Raw genomic sequence first — 20,545 nt, 5'->3', positions numbered from 1 at the left:
ACAGCCTCCACTCTTCTGGGAAGGCTTTCCACTAGATATTGGAACATTGCTGCGGGGACTTGCTTCCATTCAGCCACAAGAGCATTAGTGAGATCGGGCACTGATGTTGGGCGATTAGGCCCGGCTCGCAGTTGGCATTCCAATTCATCCCAAAGGTGTTCAATGGGGTTGAGTTCAGGGCTCTGTGCAGGCATGTCAAGTTCCTCCACACCGATCTTGACGAACGATTTCTGTATGGACCTCGCATTGTGCACTGTAGCATTGTAATGCTGAAACAGGAAAGGGCCTTCCCCAAACTGTTGCCACAAAGTTGGAAGCACAGAATCGTCTAGAAAGTCATTGTATTCTGTAGCGTTAAGATTTACCTTCACTGGAATTAAGGGGCCTGGACCAAACCATGAAAAACAGCCCCAGACCATTATTCCTCCTTCCCAAAACTTTAGCTGGCACTATGCATTAGGGCAGGTAGTGTTCTCCTGGCAACCGCCAAACCCAGATTTGGCCTGCCAGATTGTGAAGCGTGTTTCATCACTCCAGAGAACATGTTTACACTGCTCCAGAGTCGAATGAAACCCATGAAACTCCCAACTAACAGGTATTGTGCTGACGTTGCTTCTAGAGGCAGTTTGGAACTTGGTAGTGAGTGTTGCAACCGAGGACAGGCGATTTTTATACACTATGTGTTTCAGCGGTCCCGTTCTGTGAGCTTGTGTCCCATCACTTCACGGCTGAGCCGTTGTTGCTCCTAGACGTTTACAGTTGACCGGGGCAGCTCTAGCAGGGCAGAAATTTGACGAACTGACTTGTTGGAAAGGTGGCATCCTATGTAGGTGCCACGTTGAAAGCCACTGAGCTCTTCGGTAAGGCCATTCCACTGTCAATGTTTGTCTTTGGAGACTGCATGGCTGTGTGCTCGAATTGATATACCTGTCAGCAATGGGTGTGGCCGAAATAGCCGAATCCACCAATTCAAAGGGTTGTCCACATATTTTGTGTGTGCTGCGAGCTACTGGTAGCTCAGCATCGACCTGTTGAAGACCCCTGGGTTCTAAACTATCCAGGTAAGGCTCAGCATCGACCTGTTGAAGACCCCTGGATTCTAAACTATCCAGGTAAGGCTCACCATCGATCTGTTGAAGACCCCTGGGTTATAAACTATCCAGGTAAGGCTCACCATCGACCTGTTGAAGACCCCTGGGTTCTAAACTATCCAGGTAAGGCTCAGCATCGACCTGTTGAAGACCCCTGGATTATAAACTATCCAGGTAAGGCTCAGCATCGACCTGTTGAAGACCCCTGGGTTCTAAACTATCCAGGTAAGGCTCAGCATCGACCTGTTGAAGACCCCTGGGTTCTAAACTATCCAGGTAAGGCTCACCATCGACCTGTTGAAGACCCCTGGATTCTAAACTATCCAGGTAAGGCTCAGCATCGACCTGTTGAAGACCCCTGGATTCTAAACTATCCAGGTAAGTAAGGCTCAGCATCGACCTGTTGAAGACCCCTGGGTTCTAAACTATGCAGGTAAGGCTCACCATCGACCTGTTGAAGACCCCTGGGTTATAAACTATCCAGGTAAGGCTCACCATCGACCTGTTGAAGACCCCTGGGTTCTAAACTATCCAGGTAAGGCTCAGCATCGACCTGTTGAAGACCCCTGGGTTCTAAACTATCCAGGTAAGGCTCAGCATCGACCTGTTGAAGACCCCTGGATTATAAACTATCCAGGTAAGGCTCACCATCGACCTGTTGAAGACCCCTGGGTTATAAACTATCCAGGTAAGGCTCACCATCGACCTGTTGAAGACCCCTGGATTATAAACTATCCAAGTAAGGCTCACCATCGACCTGTTGAAGACCCCTGGATTATAAACTACCCAGGTAAGGCTCACCATCGACCTGTTGAAGACCCCTGGGTTCTAAACTACCCAGGTAAGGCTCACCATCGACCTGTTGAAGACCCCTGGATTCTAAACTATCCAGGTAAGGCTGACCATCGACCTGTTGAAGACCCCTGGATTATAAACTATCCAGGTAAGGCTCACCATCGACCTGTTGAAGACCCCTGGATTCTAAACTATCCAGGTAAGGCTCACCATCGACCTGTTGAAGACCCCTGGATTATAAACTATCCAGGTAAGGCTCAGTATCGACCTGTTGAAGACCCCTGGGTTATAAACTATCCAGGTAAGGCTCACCATCGACCTGTTGAAGACCCCTGGATTATAAACTATCCAGGTAAGGCTCACCATCGACCTGTTGAAGACCCCTGGATTATAAACTATCCAGGTAAGGCTCACCATCGACCTGTTGAAGACCCCTAGATTATAAACTATCCAGGTAAGGCTCACCATCGACCTGTTGAAGACCCCTGGGTTCTAAACTATCCAGGTAAGGCTCACCATCGACCTGTTGAAGACCCCTGGGTTCTAAACTATCCAGGTAAGGCTCACCATCGACCTGTTGAAGACCCCTGGGTTCTAAACTATCCAGGTAAGGCTCACCATCGACCTGTTGAAGACCCCTGGGTTCTAAACTATCCAGGTAAGGCTCACCATCGACCTGTTGAAGACCCCTGGGTTCTAAACTATCCAGGTAAGGCTCACCATCGACCTGTTGAAGACCCCTGGGTTATAAACTATCCAGGTAAGTGCTTTATGCTTTACACCAGGGACTGTCTTAGAGCGTTTGGTTGAACAACTATAGGTCCTCAAAGTACAGTACAATATCTGAACTAAAGTGCAGAACATGAAGTCATGGATCATTGTACTATCCAGATTTTACCTCAGAGAATACAATAAGTGTTCAAATAATTCACACACTAGATCATTTGTAAATTGTTAAAAGAGAACTCTGAAAAACAGCATTAAAATAACATTATTCTATTGGTTTTATGACTTGATTTCAGATCAGCTTTCGAGCATAATGTGTCCCATCCATTTCCCCTCTTACAGTAGTTATCCCTACAGTATGTATATGTGATTTGGCTGAAATAATGTCAGCCAACCTAAAACATGGAGAATACCTACCGATCATTACTCACACCCGTCTCACTCCATCTAGATAACTGCTGCCTGGACACAGAGAACGTAACAAAAGGTCGACAGCAAAAATATCTGTAAAAAGCAAGAAAATATACAAAAAAAACCAACCTTTTTCTACTTTTTGGTGTGCGAATAAACTTAAAGATGCACAAATCGCTCCGGCATTTCCTGGTTACTAAAATTCTAATAGTTTTCCTAATTTCAGTTTATGTGACAAAATAAGCTAGTAGTGTAGAGAATCATTGTACCATCTAAACCGCTGTGAAATCTCTTTTCCATAACCAAACAGATTGTATTTCCTGCTGTTTGAACCTGGTGTACTAAACCTAAAGCAAAAGAGGAAAAAACTAACTTATGGGAAGCATAGAAATATCGAGCACAGAACCGATCTACCGCTACTTAGACTTGCTTTCCATGACAATGACTGATCTATAACTCATATTACTATGTGAATTTGATCGGGGCACCCCAAAAAAGTCACATATAGCAGCATTAAATGTATTGACTTGGTATAAAAAGGGATTTGTCCTAGCTAATTAAATGATAATAGGCTACACCGGAATCCTTTGAGATATGTATTTTTTATTAAAAGACCAACAATAACAGACACAAGTATGATGCATCATTTCGACAACATTTCCTATGCAAAGAAAAAAATAAGGATATATATTTATACAAAATGACATTAAAAGATTTGGGAGCATAAAAAGGACAAACAACTAATACACACAGAATAGTACGGGTGGAAACAAGAACAAACAATATAACTTGAAGAGCAGATTAAAAACATTTCTTTGCTAATAAAATAAATTCTATCAGGTAAATGCATGTACCATTGGATTTTCAATGGTCCTATAGGACGGTGAATTTGGGTTCAGTTCACCTGGACACTTGGGGACAGCTTTACAAAGAGCAAATCTCTTTCTCCAGATCGGTAGATACTACTTTTTCTGAAATGTCCTTGTAGGACAATGTACATGGAGAGCAGTGAAAAACAGTGATACAGTATAACCTCATACACACTGCTCTGTGTCACTGTAATGTTAACGGATAGCACCGTTGGGTTAGCATCACTAATGTTAACGGCTAGCACCGTTGGCTTAGCATCAATGTAATGTTAACTGCTAGCAGTTCGCGTCGTTGGGTTAGCATCACTAATCTCAACAGCTAACACCGTTGGGTTAGCATCACTATAATGATAACGGCTAGCAGTTAGCACCGTTGGGTTAGCATCACTGTAATGTTAACTGCTAGCAGTTAGCACCGTTGGGTTAGCATCACTAATGTTAACAGCTAGCACCGTTGGGTTAGCATCACTGTAACGATAACGGCTAGCAGTTATCACCGTTGGGTTAGCGTCAAGACAGAAGCTTGCGCTTGGTCAACGCACTTAAGTAACTAAGTGCTGTAAGAGACCATGGTTCAATTCCCTCCACCTCTACCAAGCACCCCCATACAGTAAGATGGGAATGGAAACACCCAAAACCCAGACCAGTTCTAATAAAGATAAATGGGCTGCATCTGGAATGGCACTTAGTGCACTACTTTTGACCAGCGCCCTATGGGTAGTAGTGCACTACTTTTGACCAGCGCCCTATGGGTAGTAGTGCACTACTTTTGACCAGCGCCCTATGGGTAGTAGTGCACTATGTAGGGAATAGGGTGCCATTCCGGACAGTGCAGTCTTCAGTGTGGGGATTGTAATAATAAGCGGTGCTGTCGGTCATTACAGGGAGATCTGATCTCCCCCCTACTTCCCTTCTGTCCTCCTCTAGCCCAAAACCATCAGGACCACAATGGTCATATTCATAGACACACACACTCATACACTTCCACGCACACAGTAAGAAGGCTTTAAATCCTGCATTTCATAAGAGGAGTAGAGTATTCAAGAAAGTACTGACTGACAGAAAGGGGACTTGGTCCTACTATGTACATTGCCAGGGTCGGGCTAACATTTCCCTTAAAAAAAAAATAAACAAAACAAAATCTGCTTTCGCCAAAACATTGTCCTCTCCACCTGACAGCAGTATGTCTCCATCGCCGTGACGACATCAGGAGCAGAGCATATAATGCTCTACCATCCCCTTTCTACAAAAATACTTGGTAGCAAAATAGAATCTACATTACAAAAGAAAGGGGACGAGTGTGAAAATAAGCATGCATTTGACTTTTTCTAGATGTATATACACATGTGTTTTTTGGGGGTGAGAGTAGCACCGCCTGCTGGATCTGAGTGAGTACTACATCAACGAAACGGTGATGAAACACTAATACTACAGACCTTAGTACAGGTTCAACTCTTACCCACAGTTATCACTTCCAGGGGAAACCATGGAGTCCTAGAAAATGTGCAGATTGAGACGAGTATCAGCCAAGGACGGGGGCATGGCAACTGGTGTGTGTGTGTGTGTGTGTGTGTGTGATCAGACTAGCTAGCTTTTAACAAGTGATAGTGCATCTCAGGGTTTTCACATAAGCACCATACAGTCTTGCATGGCGTTTCATTACAAAATACAGAACATTACACTTCTGTAGTAAAATAGAGATGAGGAAGGAACACTCCTGTATCTACAGTCCAGTATACTGAGCTTCATCCTAGGTTCTGAGAACAACAGTTGACTGGCAACACTCTGCAATGCCCATAAGCAGTCAGTCACTTCTCCAAAATGGACACTAAGAATTGCCCCTTGAAGTATGTTTGCCTATATAACTGATTGGATCAACTATTCCCAGACTGAGATTTCTTGTAAAATGCAGGGGCAACGTCGCTCAACACGACCATTGCCATGACAAAAGTTTGTGTCAAGGCCTCCCGAGTCGCTCAGCGGTCTAAGGTTTGAGACGTCACTGCAGACCCGGGTTCGATCCCAGGCAGTGTCACAAACGACTGTGACCGGGAGTCTCATAGGGCAGTGCACAATTGGCCCAGCGTTATCCGGGTTAGGGGAGTGTTTGGCCGGTGGGGCTTTATTTGCCTCATCGCGCTCTAGCAACTCCTAGTGGCGGGCCGGGCGCCTGCAGGCTGACTTCGGTCGTCAGTTGAACAGTGTTTTCTCCGACACATTGGTGCAGTCGGCTTCCGGGTTAAGTGGGCGGGTGTTAAGAAGTGTGGCTTGGCGTGTCATGTTTCCGAGGATGTACGGCTCGACCTACGCCTCTCCCGAGCCCGTTGGGGAGTTGCAGCGATGACACAAGATCGCAATTGGATATCACGAAATTGCGAAGAAAAAGGGGGTAAAATACAAAAAACAATTTTTGTAAAGTTCTAATTTTGTCAAATGCTATGGATAATCAAACCACAGTTTCAGATGTATTGAGAAATACACTACTATGTCAAACTCCTCAGACAGTCAGAGGATATCTGGGTGACAGTTCAAATCCACAACCCAATGGTCTCTGTGCGGGAAAGAGATTTGGCGCGCTTCCAAAAAGACGGATCACAAACACGATCTGCACTGTTCCGGGACAAACTAAAGATTATGGGAAACCCGCCCAGAAAAATGGACAGACAGGAGAACATTGACCTCACCTAAAAGCTTCTTACTAGATTTCCTTTTACACACTACTCAGAAGTGGCAAGGGAGGAACATATTTCATGACGACAAATTCATATATTTTCAATCAGCTAACAAATTTGCAACAAAAAGACAACGAAAAAAAAAACACCTAACCATAGAAACAAACTCCACTGAAATGTGTAAAACTTCATGTTCTTCTAGCATGCTATATAAAAAGCAGTATCACTCATCATTCCGAAAATACCCAATCTAGTAATTATCTTCCACCGCTACATAAACATATGTACAACTAACTACACAATGATAACAAAAACAGAAAAAAAAATGGAGGAATCTCATGCCTTAAAATGTCCCATACTACAGCGGTGTTGGCACTAGATGCCGACATATAAACATGTTCAATAAAAAAAACGGCTATGACATAGAGGCGATAACAACGCCGTCCTGTTTTAATGCACACGCCCCCTTTTGCCACAAACATGTTTTTAAAAAACGTTTAAAAAAGTGCTGTCAGTTGGTGTGTTGCAGACGAGGGTTGGGGAGAGCGTGTCGCAGACGAGGGTTGGGGAGAGCGTGTCGCAGACGAGGGTTGGGGAGAGCGTGTCGCAGACGAGGGTTGGGGAGAGCGTGTCGCAGACGAGGGTTGGGGAGAGCGTGTCGCAGACGAGGGTTGGGGAGAGCGTGTCGCAGACGAGGGTTGGGGAGAGCGTGTCGCAGACGAGGGTTGGGGAGAGCGTGTCGCAGACGAGGGTTGGGGAGAGCGTGTCGCAGACGAGGGTTGGGGAGAGCGTGTCGCAGACGAGGGTTGGGGAGAGCGTGTCGCAGACGAGGGTTGGGGAGAGCGTGTCGCAGACGAGGGTTGGGGAGAGCGTGTCGCAGACGAGGGTTGGGGAGAGCGTGTCGCAGACGAGGGTTGGGGAGAGCATGTCTCAGACGAGGGTTGGGGAGAGCATGTCTCAGACGAGGGTTAGTTGATGTGTCTATGGTCTCTAGTCTGTTTTATTCACTGGTGCTGTGACAGAGAGGGTGGGAAGAGTATTCCTACGACACGCTGGAGCAGCGGATGCTAGGGGAACCCATTTGCATGAGCACCTTGTCCAGCCACTGCAGGGGGCCGTTGAGGTGCAGCTCGATCCAACAAGGGGTGCTGGTCACGGTCTGTCGCCTGGGTAGAGAGACCGAAGAGGAGGAGACATAAGAGACAGAGGATAGTTCACTGCAGTACACAATCACCTAGGATCTTCTACCTCTATGAGAGTTACAAAAACTCATCCATTTTCTTGTAGGTTTTCAACACAGTTTGTGAATAAGACTTGCATAAGAACAGCCCTTAACTTTGGTATATTGGCCAGATACCACACCTCCTTGTGCCTTATTGCTTAAATATATCATACAACCCAAAGCAGATCCTTTTCAGTGGGAGGAGGAACTGCCCATTTTTTCAATTTTCGCCAAAATGACACCCAAATCTAACTGCCTGTAACTCAGGCCCTAAAGCAAGGATATGCATGTTATTGGTACCATTTGAAAGGAAACACTTTGAAGTTTGTGGAAATGTGAAAGGAATGTAGGAGAATATAACACAATAGATCTGGTAAAAGATAATACAAAGAAAATAACAACCTTTTGTTTTGTACCATCTTCTTTGAAATGCAAGAGAAAGGCCATAATGTATTATTCCAGCCCAGCTGCAATTTATATTTTGGCCATTAGTTGGCAGCCGTGTATGTGCAAAGTTATAGACTGATACAATGAACCATTGCGTTTCTGTTCAAAACTTTGAGTCAAGACTGCCCAAATGTCTCAGACGAGGGTTGGATTTGTCCATTAATAACTTTTCATGTTCAAAACTGTGCACTCTCCTCAAACAATAGCATGGTATTCATTCACTATAATAGCAATTGTAAATTGAACAGTGCAGTTGGATTAACAAGAATTTAAGCTTCCTGCCAATATCATATGTCTGTCCAGGGAAATGTTCTTGTTACTTACAACCTCATGCTATTCGCATTAGCCTACGTTAGCTCAACCGTCCCATGGAAGGGACACCGATCCCGAAGAAATAGACTGGTCGAGATGTCTGCGCTGTTTTGCCAACCCCTTAGATCTGGAACCAGGCTAGCGTAGACTGGGCAGTAATACTACAGTGATCTGGAACCAGGCTAGTGTAGACTGGGCAGTAATACTAATCTGGAACCAGGCTAGTGTAGACTGGGCAGTAATACTGATCTGGAACCAGGCTAGTGTAGACTGGACAGTAACACTACAGTGATCTGGAACCAGGCTAGTGTAGACTGGGCAGTAATACTACAGTGATCTGGAACCAGGCTAGTGTAGACTGGGCAGTAATACTGATCTGGAACCAGGCTAGTGAAGACTGGGCAGTAACACTACAGTGATCTGGAACCAGGCTAGTGTAGACTGGGCAGTAATACTGATCTGGAACCAGGCTAGTGTAGACTGGGCAGTATTACTACAGTGAACTGGAACCAGGCTAGTGTAGACTGGGCAGTAATACTGATCTGGAACCAGGCTAGTGTAGACTGGGCAGTAACACAACAGTGGTCTGGAACCAGGCTAGTGTAGACTGGGCAGTAATACTGATCTGGAACCAGGCTAGTGTAGACTGGGCAGTAATACTGATCTGGAACCAGGCTAGTGTAGACTGGGCAGTAATACTGATCTGGAACCAGGCTAGTGTAGACTGGGCAGTAACACTACAGTGGTCTGGAACCAGGCTAGTGTAGACTGGGCAGTAATACTGATCTGGAACCAGGCTAGTGTAGACTGGGCAGTAATACTACAGTGATCTGGAACCAGGCTAGTGTAGACTGGGCAGTAATACTGATCTGGAACCAGGCTAGTGAAGACTGGGCAGTAACACTACAGTGATCTGGAACCAGGCTAGTGTAGACTGGGCAGTAATACTGATCTGGAACCAGGCTAGTGTAGACTGGGCAGTATTACTACAGTGAACTGGAACCAGGCTAGTGTAGACTGGGCAGTAATACTGATCTGGAACCAGGCTAGTGTAGACTGGGCAGTAACACAACAGTGGTCTGGAACCAGGCTAGTGTAGACTGGGCAGTAATACTGATCTGGAACCAGGCTAGTGTAGACTGGGCAGTAATACTGATCTGGAACCAGGCTAGTGTAGACTGGGCAGTAATACTGATCTGGAACCAGGCTAGTGTAGACTGGGCAGTAACACTACAGTGGTCTGGAACCAGGCTAGTGTAGACTGGGCAGTAATACTGATCTGGAACCAGGCTAGTGTAGACTGGGCAGTAATACTACAGTGATCTGGAACCAGGCTAGTGTAGACTGGGCAGTAATACTGATCTGGAACCAGGCTAGTGAAGACTGGGCAGTAACACTACAGTGATCTGGAACCAGGCTAGTGTAGACTGGGCAGTAATACTGATCTGGAACCAGGCTAGTGTAGACTGGGCAGTATTACTACAGTGAACTGGAACCAGGCTAGTGTAGACTGGGCAGTAATACTGATCTGGAACCAGGCTAGTGTAGACTGGGCAGTAACACAACAGTGGTCTGGAACCAGGCTAGTGTAGACTGGGCAGTAATACTGATCTGGAACCAGGCTAGTGTAGACTGGGCAGTAATACTGATCTGGAACCAGGCTAGTGTAGACTGGGCAGTAATACTGATCTGGAACCAGGCTAGTGTAGACTGGGCAGTAACACTACAGTGGTCTGGAACCAGGCTAGTGTAGACTGGGCAGTAATACTGATCTGGAACCAGGCTAGTGTAGACTGGGCAGTAATACTACAGTGATCTGGAACCAGGCTAGTGTAGACTGGGCAGTAATACTGATCTGGAACCAGGCTAGTGAAGACTGGGCAGTAACACTACAGTGATCTGGAACCAGGCTAGTGTAGACTGGGCAGTAATACTGATCTGGAACCAGGCTAGTGTAGACTGGGCAGTATTACTACAGTGAACTGGAACCAGGCTTGTGTAGACTGGGCAGTAATACTGATCTGGAACCAGGCTAGTGTAGACTGGGCAGTAACACAACAGTGGTCTGGAACCAGGCTAGTGTAGACTGGGCAGTAATACTGATCTGGAACCAGGCTAGTGTAGACTGGGCAGTAATACTGATCTGGAACCAGGCTAGTGTAGACTGGGCAGTAATACTGATCTGGAACCAGGCTAGTGTAGACTGGGCAGTAACACTACAGTGGTCTGGAACCAGGCTAGTGTAGACTGGGCAGTAATACTGATCTGGAACCAGGCTAGTGTAGACTGGGCAGTAATACTGATCTGGAACCAGGCTAGTGTAGACTGGACAGTAATACTGATCTGGAACCAGGCTAGTGTAGACTGGGCAGTAATACTGATCTGGAACCAGGCTAGTGTAGACTGGGCAGTAATACTGATCTGGAACCAGGCTAGTGTAGACTGGGCAGTAATACTGATCTGGAACCAGGCTAGTGTAGACTGGGCAGTAACACTACAGTGATCTGGAACCAGGCTAGTGTAGACTGGGCAGTAACACTACAGTGATCTGGAACCAGGCTAGTGTAGACTGGACAGTATTACTACAGTGATCTGGAACCAGGCTAGTGTAGACTGGGCAGTAATACTGATCTGGAACCAGGATAGTGAAGACTGGGCAGTAACACTACAGTGATCTGGAACCAGGCTAGTGTAGACTGGGCAGTATTACTACAGTGAACTGGAACCAGGCTAGTGTAGACTGGGCAGTAATACTGATCTGGAACCAGGCTAGTGTAGACTGGGCAGTAATACTGATCTGGAACCAGGCTAGTGTAGACTGGACAGTAATACTGATCTGGAACCAGGCTAGTGTAGACTGGGCAGTAATACTGATCTGGAACCAGGCTAGTGTAGACTGGGCAGTAATACTGATCTGGAACCAGGCTAGTGTAGACTGGGCAGTAACACTACAGTGGTCTGGAACCAGGCTAGTGTAGACTGGGCAGTAATACTGATCTGGAACCAGGCTAGTGTAAACTGGACAGTAATACTGATCTGGAACCAGGCTAGTGTAGACTGGGCAGTAATACTGATCTGGAACCAGGCTAGTGTAGACTGGGCAGTAACACTACAGTGGTCTGGAACCAGGCTAGTGTAGACTGGGCAGTAATACTGATCTGGAACCAGGCTAGTGTAGACTGGGAAGTAATACTGATCTGGAACCAGGCTAGTGTAGACTGGGCAGTAATACTGATCTGGAACCAGGCTAGTGTAGACTGGGCAGTAATACTGATCTGGAACCAGGCTAGTGTAGACTGGGCAGTAATACTGATCTGGAACCAGGCTAGTGTAGACTGGGCAGTAATACTGATCTGGAACCAGGCTAGTGTAGACTGGGCAGTAACACTACAGTGATCTGGAACCAGGCTAGTGTAGACTGGGCAGTAACACTACAGTGATCTGGAACCAGGCTAGTGTAGACTGGGCAGTAATACTACAGTGATCTGGAACCAGGCTAGTGTAGACTGGGCAGTAACACTACAGTGATCTGGAACCAGGCTAGTGTAGACTGGGCAGTAATACTACGGTGATCTGGAACCAGGCTAGTGTAGACTGGGCAGTAATACTGATCTGAAACCAGGCTAGTGAAGACTGGGCAGTAATACTGATCTGAAACCAGGCTAGTGAAGACTGGGCAGTAATACTGATCTGGAACCAGGCTAGTGTAGACTGGGCAGTAATACTGATCTGGAACCAGGCTAGTGTAGACTGGGCAGTAATACTACAGTGATCTGGAACCAGGCTAGTGTAGACTGGGCAGTAACACTACAGTGGTCTGGAACCAGGCTAGCGTAGACTGGGCAGTAATACTACAGTGGTCTGGAACCAGGCTAGTGTAGACTGGGCAGTAATACTACAGTGATCTGGAACCAGGCTAGTGTAGACTGGGCAGTAATACTACAGTGATCTGGAACCAGGCTAGTGTAGACTGGGCAGTAACACTACAGTGGTCTGGAACCAGGCTAGTGTAGACTGGGCAGTAACACTACAGTGGTCTGGAACCAGGCTAGTGTAGACTGGGCAGTAATACTACAGTGATCTGGAACCAGGCTAGTGTAGACTGGACAGTATTACTACAGTGATCTGGAACCAGGCTAGTGTAGACTGGGCAGTAATACTACAGTGATCTGGAACCAGGCTAGTGTAGACTGGGCAGTATTACTACAGTGATCTGGAACCAGGCTAGTGTAGACTGGGCAGTAACACTACAGTGATCTGGAACCAGGCTAGTGTAGACTGGGCAGTAATACTGATCTGGAACCAGGCTAGCGTAGACTGGGCAGTAACACTACAGTGATCTGGAACCAGGCTAGTGTAGACTGGGCAGTAATACTGATCTGGAACCAGGCTAGTGTAGACTGGGCAGTAACACTACAGTGATAAAAGTCAACAGTGGGCTGTGTCTGAAGGGACAATGAGAGCACACGACGTCCCACCCTGGGACAGAAGCATTGCGCCCCACTCCCTCCCTCTGTGTCTTCCGCCTCCCTCCCTCCCTCTTCCGCCTCCCTCCCTCCTTTCCCCTCCCTCCAGCCTCCGTGCCTCCCTCCAGCATCTCTCCGTGTCTCCAGCCTGCCTCCCTCGTCCGCCTCCCTCCCTCCGTGCCTCCAGCCTGCCTCCCTCCCTCCGTGCTTCCAGCCTGCCTCCGTGACTCCCTCCGTGCTTCCAGCCTGCCTCCGTGACTCCCTCCTGCCTGCCTCCCGCCGTGCCTCCAGCCCGCCTGCCTCCCTCCCTCCCGCCTGCCTCCCGCCGTGCCTCCAGCCCGCCTGCCTCCCTCCCGCCTGCCTCCCGCCGTGCCTCCAGCCCGCCTGCCTCCCTCCCTCCCGCCGTGCCTCCCTCCCTCCCGCCGTGCCTCCAGCCCGCCTCCAGCCCGCCTCCCTCCAGCCCGCCTCCCTCCCTCCGTGCCTCCCTCCCTCCGTGCCTCCCTCCCTCCGTGCCTCCCTCCCTCCGTGCCTCCCTCCCTCCGTGCCTCCCTCCCACCGTGCCTTCCTCCCTCCGTGCCTTCCTCCCTCCGTGCCTTCCTCCCTCCGTGCCTTCCTCCCTCCGTGTCGCCGTGCCGCCGTGTCGCCGTGTCGCCGTGCCTCCGTGTCGCCGTGCCTCCCTCCCTCCGTGTCGCCGTGCCTCCCTCCCTCCGTGTCGCCGTGCCTCCCTCCCTCCGTGTCGCCGTGCCTCCCTCCCTCCGTGTCGCCGTGCCTCCCTCCCTCCGTGTCGCCGTGCCTCCCTCCCTCCGTGTCGCCGTGCCTCCCTCCCTCCGTGTCGCCGTGCCTCCCTCCAGCCCGCCTGCCTCCCTCCCTCCCGCCTGCCTCCCTCCCTCCCGCCGTGCCTCCAGCCCGCCTCCAGCCCGCCTCCCTCCAGTCCGCCTCCCTCCCTCCGTGCCTTCCTCCCTCCGTGCCCGCCTCCCTCCAGTCCGCCTCCCTCCCTCCGTGCCTTCCTCCCTCCGTGCCGCCGTGCCTCCGTGTCGCCGTGCCTCCCTCCCTCCGTGTCGCCGTGCCTCCCTCCGTGTCGCCGTGCCTCCCTCCCTCCGTGTCGCCGTGCCTCCCTCCGTGTCGCCGTGCCTCCCTCCGTGTCGCCGTGCCTCCCTCCGTGCCTCCCTCCGTGCCTCCCTCCGTGCCTCCAGCCTGCCTCCCTCCGTGCCTCCAGCCTGCCTCCCTCCGTGCCTCCAGCCTGCCTCCCTCCGTGCCTCCAGCCTGCCTCCCTCCGTGCCTCCAGCCTGCCTCCCTCCGTGCCTCCAGCCTGCCTCCCTCCGTGCCTCCAGCCTGCCTCCCTCCGTGCCTCCAGCCTGCCTCCCTCCGTGCCTCCAGCCTGCCTCCCTCCGTGCCTCCAGCCTGCCTCCCTCCGTGCCTCCAGCCTGCCTCCCTCCGTGCCTCCAGCCTGCCTCCCTCCGTGCCTCCAGCCTGCCTCCCTCCGTGCCTCCAGCCTGCCTCCCTCCGTGCCTCCAGCCTGCCTCCCTCCGTGCCTCCAGCCTGCCTCCCTCCGTGCCTCCAGCCTGCCTCCCTCCGTGCCTCCAGCCTGCCTCCCTCCGTGCCTCCAGCCTGCCTCCCTCCGTGCCTCCAGCCTGCCTCCCTCCGTGCCTCCAGCCTGCCTCCCTCCGTGCCTCCAGCCTGCCTCCCTCCGTGCCTCCAGCCTGCCTCCCTCCGTGCCTCCAGCCTGCCTCCCTCCGTGCCTCCAGCCTGCCTCCCTCCGTGCCTCCAGCCTGCCTCCCTCCGTGCCTCCAGCCTGCCTCCCTCCGTGCCTCCAGCCTGCCTCCCTCCGTGCCTCCAGCCTGCCTCCCTCCGTGCCTCCAGCCTGCCTCCCTCCGTGCCTCCAGCCTGCCTCCCTCCGTGCCTCCAGCCTGCCTCCCTCCGTGCCTCCAGCCTGCCTCCCTCTGTGCCTCCAGCCTCCCCCGCTCTACCCTCCCCCTCTTTCCTGCATTCCATCCCCCTTACACAACTCCCTCTCTGTCTCAGCCCTGTGTGCGCTGGGCTGAGCTGCTCTTTTTCTTATTGTGGAAACACATGTAAACTTTATCAATGGCTGCTGATGGAAAACGTCTGTACAACTGTACCTACAGCATGCACATGAATAGTTCATTACAACTAAACATTTGAGTGAGGACTTGCACGGGGGAAAAAGAAGCATAGCTGGGCAGTGACTAAAAAGGAAACCATCAGTAGATTAAAACAAGAGAAAATATTGAATTATTTTGTTTCCATTCTCCCCCTCACGTTCCCTTGGCGTCCTAGCACTTGGGAGAAACAGTTGAAATAAAAGTAGCCACTTCAGACCGGCTTGGGCTATTGATCTCAATCCCTCTCCTCCCGGTTCCCCCACGTCTCCTTGACATTAAACCCCCTCACTGTGTGTCTGCCAGGCCAGAGAACTACTAACAGCCAAACTCCTGCTTCTCTCACTGTGTGTCTGCCAGTCAGAATACTACTAACAGCCAAACTCCTGCTTCTCTCACTGTGTGTCTGCCAGGCCAGAGAACTACTAACACCCAAACTCCTGCTTCTCTCACTGTGTGTCTGCCAGGCCAGAGAACTACTAACAGCCAAACTCCTGCTTCTCTCACTGTGTGTCTGCCAGGCCAGAGAACTACTAACAGCCAAACTCCTGCTTCTCTCACCGTGTGTCTGCCAGGCCAGAGAACTACTAACAGCCAAACTCCTGCTTCTCTCACTGTGTGTCTGCCAGGCCAGAATACTACTAGCAGCCAAACTCCTGCTTCTCTCACTGTGTGTCTGCCAGGCCAGAATACTACTAGCAGCCAAACTCCTGCTTCTCTCACTGTGTGTCTGCCAGTCAGAATACTACTAACAGCCAAACTCCTGCTTCTCTCACTGTGTGTCTGCCAGTCAGAATACTACTAACAGCCAAACTCCTGCTTCTCTCACTGTGTGTCTGCCAGTCAGAATACTACTAACAGCCAAACTCCTGCTTCTCTCACTGTGTGTCTGCCAGGCCAGAGAACTACTAACAGCCAAACTCCTGCTTCTCTCACCGTGTGTCTGCCAGGCCAGACAACTACTAGCAGCCGATCTCCAGCACGGTACACAGTGGTGAATGATACATCAAGACAGCAGCTCTGTCTGTCAGAGCACTTCATCTTTATAGAGGAGAAGAGAGGAGGAGGAGAAGAAGAAGAAGAGAGAAGGAGGAGAAGGAGGAGAAGAAGAGAGGGGGAGGAGAAGAAGAGGAGGAGGAGAGAGGTGGGTAGCTGTGATCACAATAGATCAATACTTATTGTTCTAGGAATACAGAGGGGGAGGCAAGGACTTGAAAGGTGTCTAGGGTGTAGGGACCGACTTCTTCATGAGCCACTGTATACAAGAACCTATCAGGGTGTTCTATTTAATATCCCAGACTGTCTCTGCTACCGTTTAGAGTTTTTACCAGAAAGTGTGATAGGGGATAGAATGGATTGTTTTTGTAGGTATAAAGATACACTGAACAAAAATATAAATGCAACATGCAATAATTTCAAAGATTTTACTGAGTCACAGTTCTATGGATTTCACATGACTGGGAATACAGATAAGCATCGGTAGGTCACAGATACCTTAAAAAAAGGTAGTGGTGTGGATCAGAGAACCAGTCAGTATCTGGTGGGACCATTTGCAGCGTGACACATCTCCTTCACATAGAGTTGATCAGGCTGTTGATTGTGGCCTGTGGAATGTTGTCCCACTCCTCTTCAATGGCTGTGTGAAGTTGCTGGATATTGGCGAGAGCTGGAACACCCTGTCATATGTCGATCCAGAGCATCCCAAACATGCTCAACGGGTTACAAGTCTGGAGAGTATGCAGACCATGGAAGAACTGGGACATTTTCAGCCTCCAGGAATGGTGTACAGATCCTTGCGACATGGGGCTGTGCATTATCATGCTGAAACATGAGTGGCACAACAATGGGCCTCAGGATCTCGTCACGGTATCTCTGTGCATTTAAATTGCAATCGATAAATTGCAATTGTGTTTGTTTTCGGTAGTTTATGCCTGCCCCATACCATAACTCCACCACGGGGTACTCTGTTCACAATGCTGACATCAGCAAACCGCTTGCCCACACGACGCCATACACGTGGTCTTGAGGCCAGATGACGTACAGCCAAATTCTCTAAAACGACATTGGAGGCGGTTTATGGTAGAGAAATTAACATTAAATTCTCTGGCAAAAGCTCTGGTGGACATTCCTGCAGTCAGCATGCCAATTACACGCTCCCTCAAAACACGAGACATCTGTGGCATTGTGTTGTATGACACAACTGCACATTTTAGAGTGGCCTTTTACTTTACCCAGCACAAGGTGCACCTGTGTAATGACCATGCTGTTTAATCAGCTTCTTGATATGTCCGACCTGTCAGGTGGATGGATTATCTTGGCAAAGGAGAAATGCTCACCAACAGGGATGTTAACAAATTTGTGCACTAAATTTGAGAGAAATAAGGTTTTTGTAATTATGGAACATTTCTGGAATATTTTGTTTCAACTCATGAAACCAATACTTTACTTGTTGCGTTTATATTTTTACTCAGTGTACATACGTTTCAGATTGTGGACAGGTTATAAGCTGAGTAATCGTATGACCCCACAGGAATCATTGAGATTCAATGAGAGAGAGAGAGATAAAAAGAGAGAGATTCTGCACCTAAGTGTCTCCACATGCTGAGTTGGAGTCTCTGGTTCTGATCTCTCTTCCTGTGTGTGTGTGTGTGTGTGTGTGCGCACACACTGGGGATCTCCCCGGTGGAAAGCAATCACTGACTCCCAGTACAGAAGCCCCTGAGGGCTCTCCCCTCTCTTCTCCGAGCAGATGAGTCAGACTACAGCATGGAGAAGAGGATGAGAAGGGGGGGTGGGAACTGACAGCTCCCTTTGATGCAGCACATGTGTGTTTGGGTTTAACAGACCTGTTTCTATGGGGAAGAGAGGGGAGACACTAGCCTGGTACAATCCATCCAGATCACATGAGCGTACGTTCTGTTTCACTACACGGATACAGTCTGGCCACGACCACATTCAAACCATCTGAGCCCTTCCACCCACCATATGGGTAGACCAATCAGCACCTTCTGATAATCTGTGGGGTGGTTTAGTTGATGACGACAACGAGAAGCGGTGTTACTTAACCCTGCACCCCTCAACCATCCCACATAGTTGTTACTTAACCCTGCACCCCTCAACCATCCCACATAGTTGTTACTTAACCCTGGACCCCTCAGCCATCCCACATAGTTGTTACTTAACCCTGGACCCCTCAGCCATCCCACATAGTTGTTACTTAACCCTGCACCCCTCAGCCATCCCACATAGTTGTTACTTAACCCTGCACCCCTCAACCATCCCACATAGTTGTTACTTAACCCTGCACCCCTCAACCATCCCACATAGTTGTTACTTAACCCTGGACCCCTCAGCCATCCCACATAGTTGTTACTTAACCCTGCACCCCTCAGCCATCCCACATAGTTGTTACTTAACCCTGCACCCCTCAGCCATCCCACATAGTTGTTACTTAACCCAGCACCCCTCAGCCATCCCACATAGTTACTTAACCCTGCACCCCTCAGCCATCCCACATAGTTGTTACTTAACCCAGCACCCCTCAGCCATCCCACATAGTTGTTACTTAACCCTGCACCCCTCAGCCATCCCACATAGTTGTTACTTAACCCAGCACCCCTCAGCCATCCCACATAGTTTCTCCATTCCTGTACCGTCTCACCTGAATCAACTAGTCAGCTAATCAGGTAGGAGCATGGCATCAACTACTGACAGGATTGACTCTTGTTGAATACATGAAACCTTAATGAGAGCGTGCGGGTCTCTGTGGACTGTGCGTTACCTGTACTCTGCTCCCCAGCCCTTGACGAAGCTCATGCGGATGGTGCACATCCTGGTGAGCTGGTAGACGGCCTCGAAGCCCTGGTTCACCGACTGGGCCAGCAGGGCAGCAAACTCCTGGTTGTTAAAGATCTTCAGGTTGCAGCCTACAGAACCGTCACACAACCGTCCGACAACCGTTACCGTCAAGACACAATCAATGAGGTGTGTGTGTGTCGTACGTGTGTTGGTGAGTAACTACAGTACGCCAGTCATTGTGGAAATTAACCTGCTGTGTCTCAACCTTTTGTCTCGCTCTCTTTGCCACCCACCCCCCCCCTTCTCAGCTCTCACCTGGGGGGATCTTGCAGACCGTGGCGGGGTGCCAGCCATAACGCTGGTTACAGTTGGGACTCTGGACGAAGATGGCACTGTCGCTGAGGCACTCTGCAAACACCTCTCCTCCAATATAGTACAAACGCACCCCTCTGCCTGCAGACATACAGAGAACCATCAGTCTAGGACCAGAACCACCCCTGATGTGTACACACAGACGTCCATTCAATTCTGAACATTGATGATAAGGAACATGTGATGTATACCTAAATACAGTGCATTCGGAAAGTATTCAGACCCCTTGACTTTTCCCACATTTTGTTACGTTACAGCCGTATTCTAAAATGGATTAAATCCCCCCCCGCTCATCAATCTACACACAACAACCTATAATGAGAAAGCAACATTTTTTATTTTATATTTTTGTAAATGTATTAAAAATATAAAAATGAAATATCACATTTACACAAGTATTCAGACCCTTTACTCAGTACTTTGTTGAAGCACCTTCAGCGGCGATTACAGCCTCGATTCTTCTTGGGTATGATGCTACAAGCTTGGCACACCCGTATTTGGGGAGTTTCTCCTATTCTTCTCTGCAGATCCTCTCAAGCTCTGTCAGGTTGGATGAAGAGCGTCGCTGCACAGCCATTTTCAGGTCTCTCCAGAGATGTTTGATCGGGTTCAAGTCCAGCCTTGGCTGGGCCACTCAAGGACATGGTCCCTGACCAAAGCCCTTCTCCCCCAATTGCTCGGTTTGGCCGGGCGGCCAGCTCTAGGATGAGTCTTGGCGGTTCCAAACTTCTTCCATTTAAGAATGATGGAGGCCACTGTGTTCTTGGGGACCTTCAATGCTGTAGGCATTTTTGTAGGCATGCACTGTCAACTGTGGGACCTTATATAGACAGGTGTGCGCCTTTTCAAATCATGTCCAATCAATTGACTTTACCACAGGTGGACTTCAATCAAGTTGTAGAAACATCTCAAGGATGATCAACGGGAACAGGGTGCACCTGAGCTCAATTTCAGGTCTCATAGCAAAGGGTCTGAATACTTATGTAAATAAGGTATTTTTTTTATTTTATTTTTTTATACATTTGCAAACATTTCTAAAACGTTTTTTTGATTGGTCATTATGGGGTGCTGTGTGTAATTGAATCCATTTTAGAATATGGCTGTAACGTAACAAAATGTGGAAAAAGTCAAGATGTCTGAATCCTTTCAGAATGCACTGTATTTAGGAAACTTGTTCCCAAGTATTTCCCCCCTCAGTGTCTCACTGTAATCAAGGTATGAAATTATTGTATTTGAAAATAACA

At 49.1% G+C, this 20,545-nt stretch overlaps 1 protein-coding gene across 2 annotated transcripts in view; it reads right to left on the bottom strand.

Moving 5' to 3' along the window:
* Positions 1 to 3,606: 3,606 nt before the first annotated feature.
* Positions 3,607 to 20,545, bottom strand: part of LOC129834190 (mothers against decapentaplegic homolog 3) — a 53,585-nt gene continuing 36,646 nt past the window's right edge. For both annotated transcript variants that reach the window (XM_055898929.1, XM_055898928.1), the window contains 3 exons: positions 19,245 to 19,382; positions 18,913 to 19,057; positions 3,607 to 7,730 (listed from right to left, as the gene is read on the bottom strand). In XM_055898929.1, coding sequence (XP_055754904.1) covers positions 7,607 to 7,730; positions 18,913 to 19,057; positions 19,245 to 19,382 — 407 coding nt within the window. In that variant the 3' untranslated portion in view covers positions 3,607 to 7,606. The remainder of the gene's footprint in view (positions 7,731 to 18,912; positions 19,058 to 19,244; positions 19,383 to 20,545) is intronic.

Source organism: Salvelinus fontinalis, chromosome 35, assembly GCF_029448725.1.
Source record: "Salvelinus fontinalis isolate EN_2023a chromosome 35, ASM2944872v1, whole genome shotgun sequence".
In the NCBI taxonomy this organism is placed as follows: domain Eukaryota; kingdom Metazoa; phylum Chordata; class Actinopteri; order Salmoniformes; family Salmonidae; genus Salvelinus; species Salvelinus fontinalis.
Note: the sequence above shows the minus strand (reverse complement) of the source record. Positions and strands in the feature narration are given on the sequence as shown.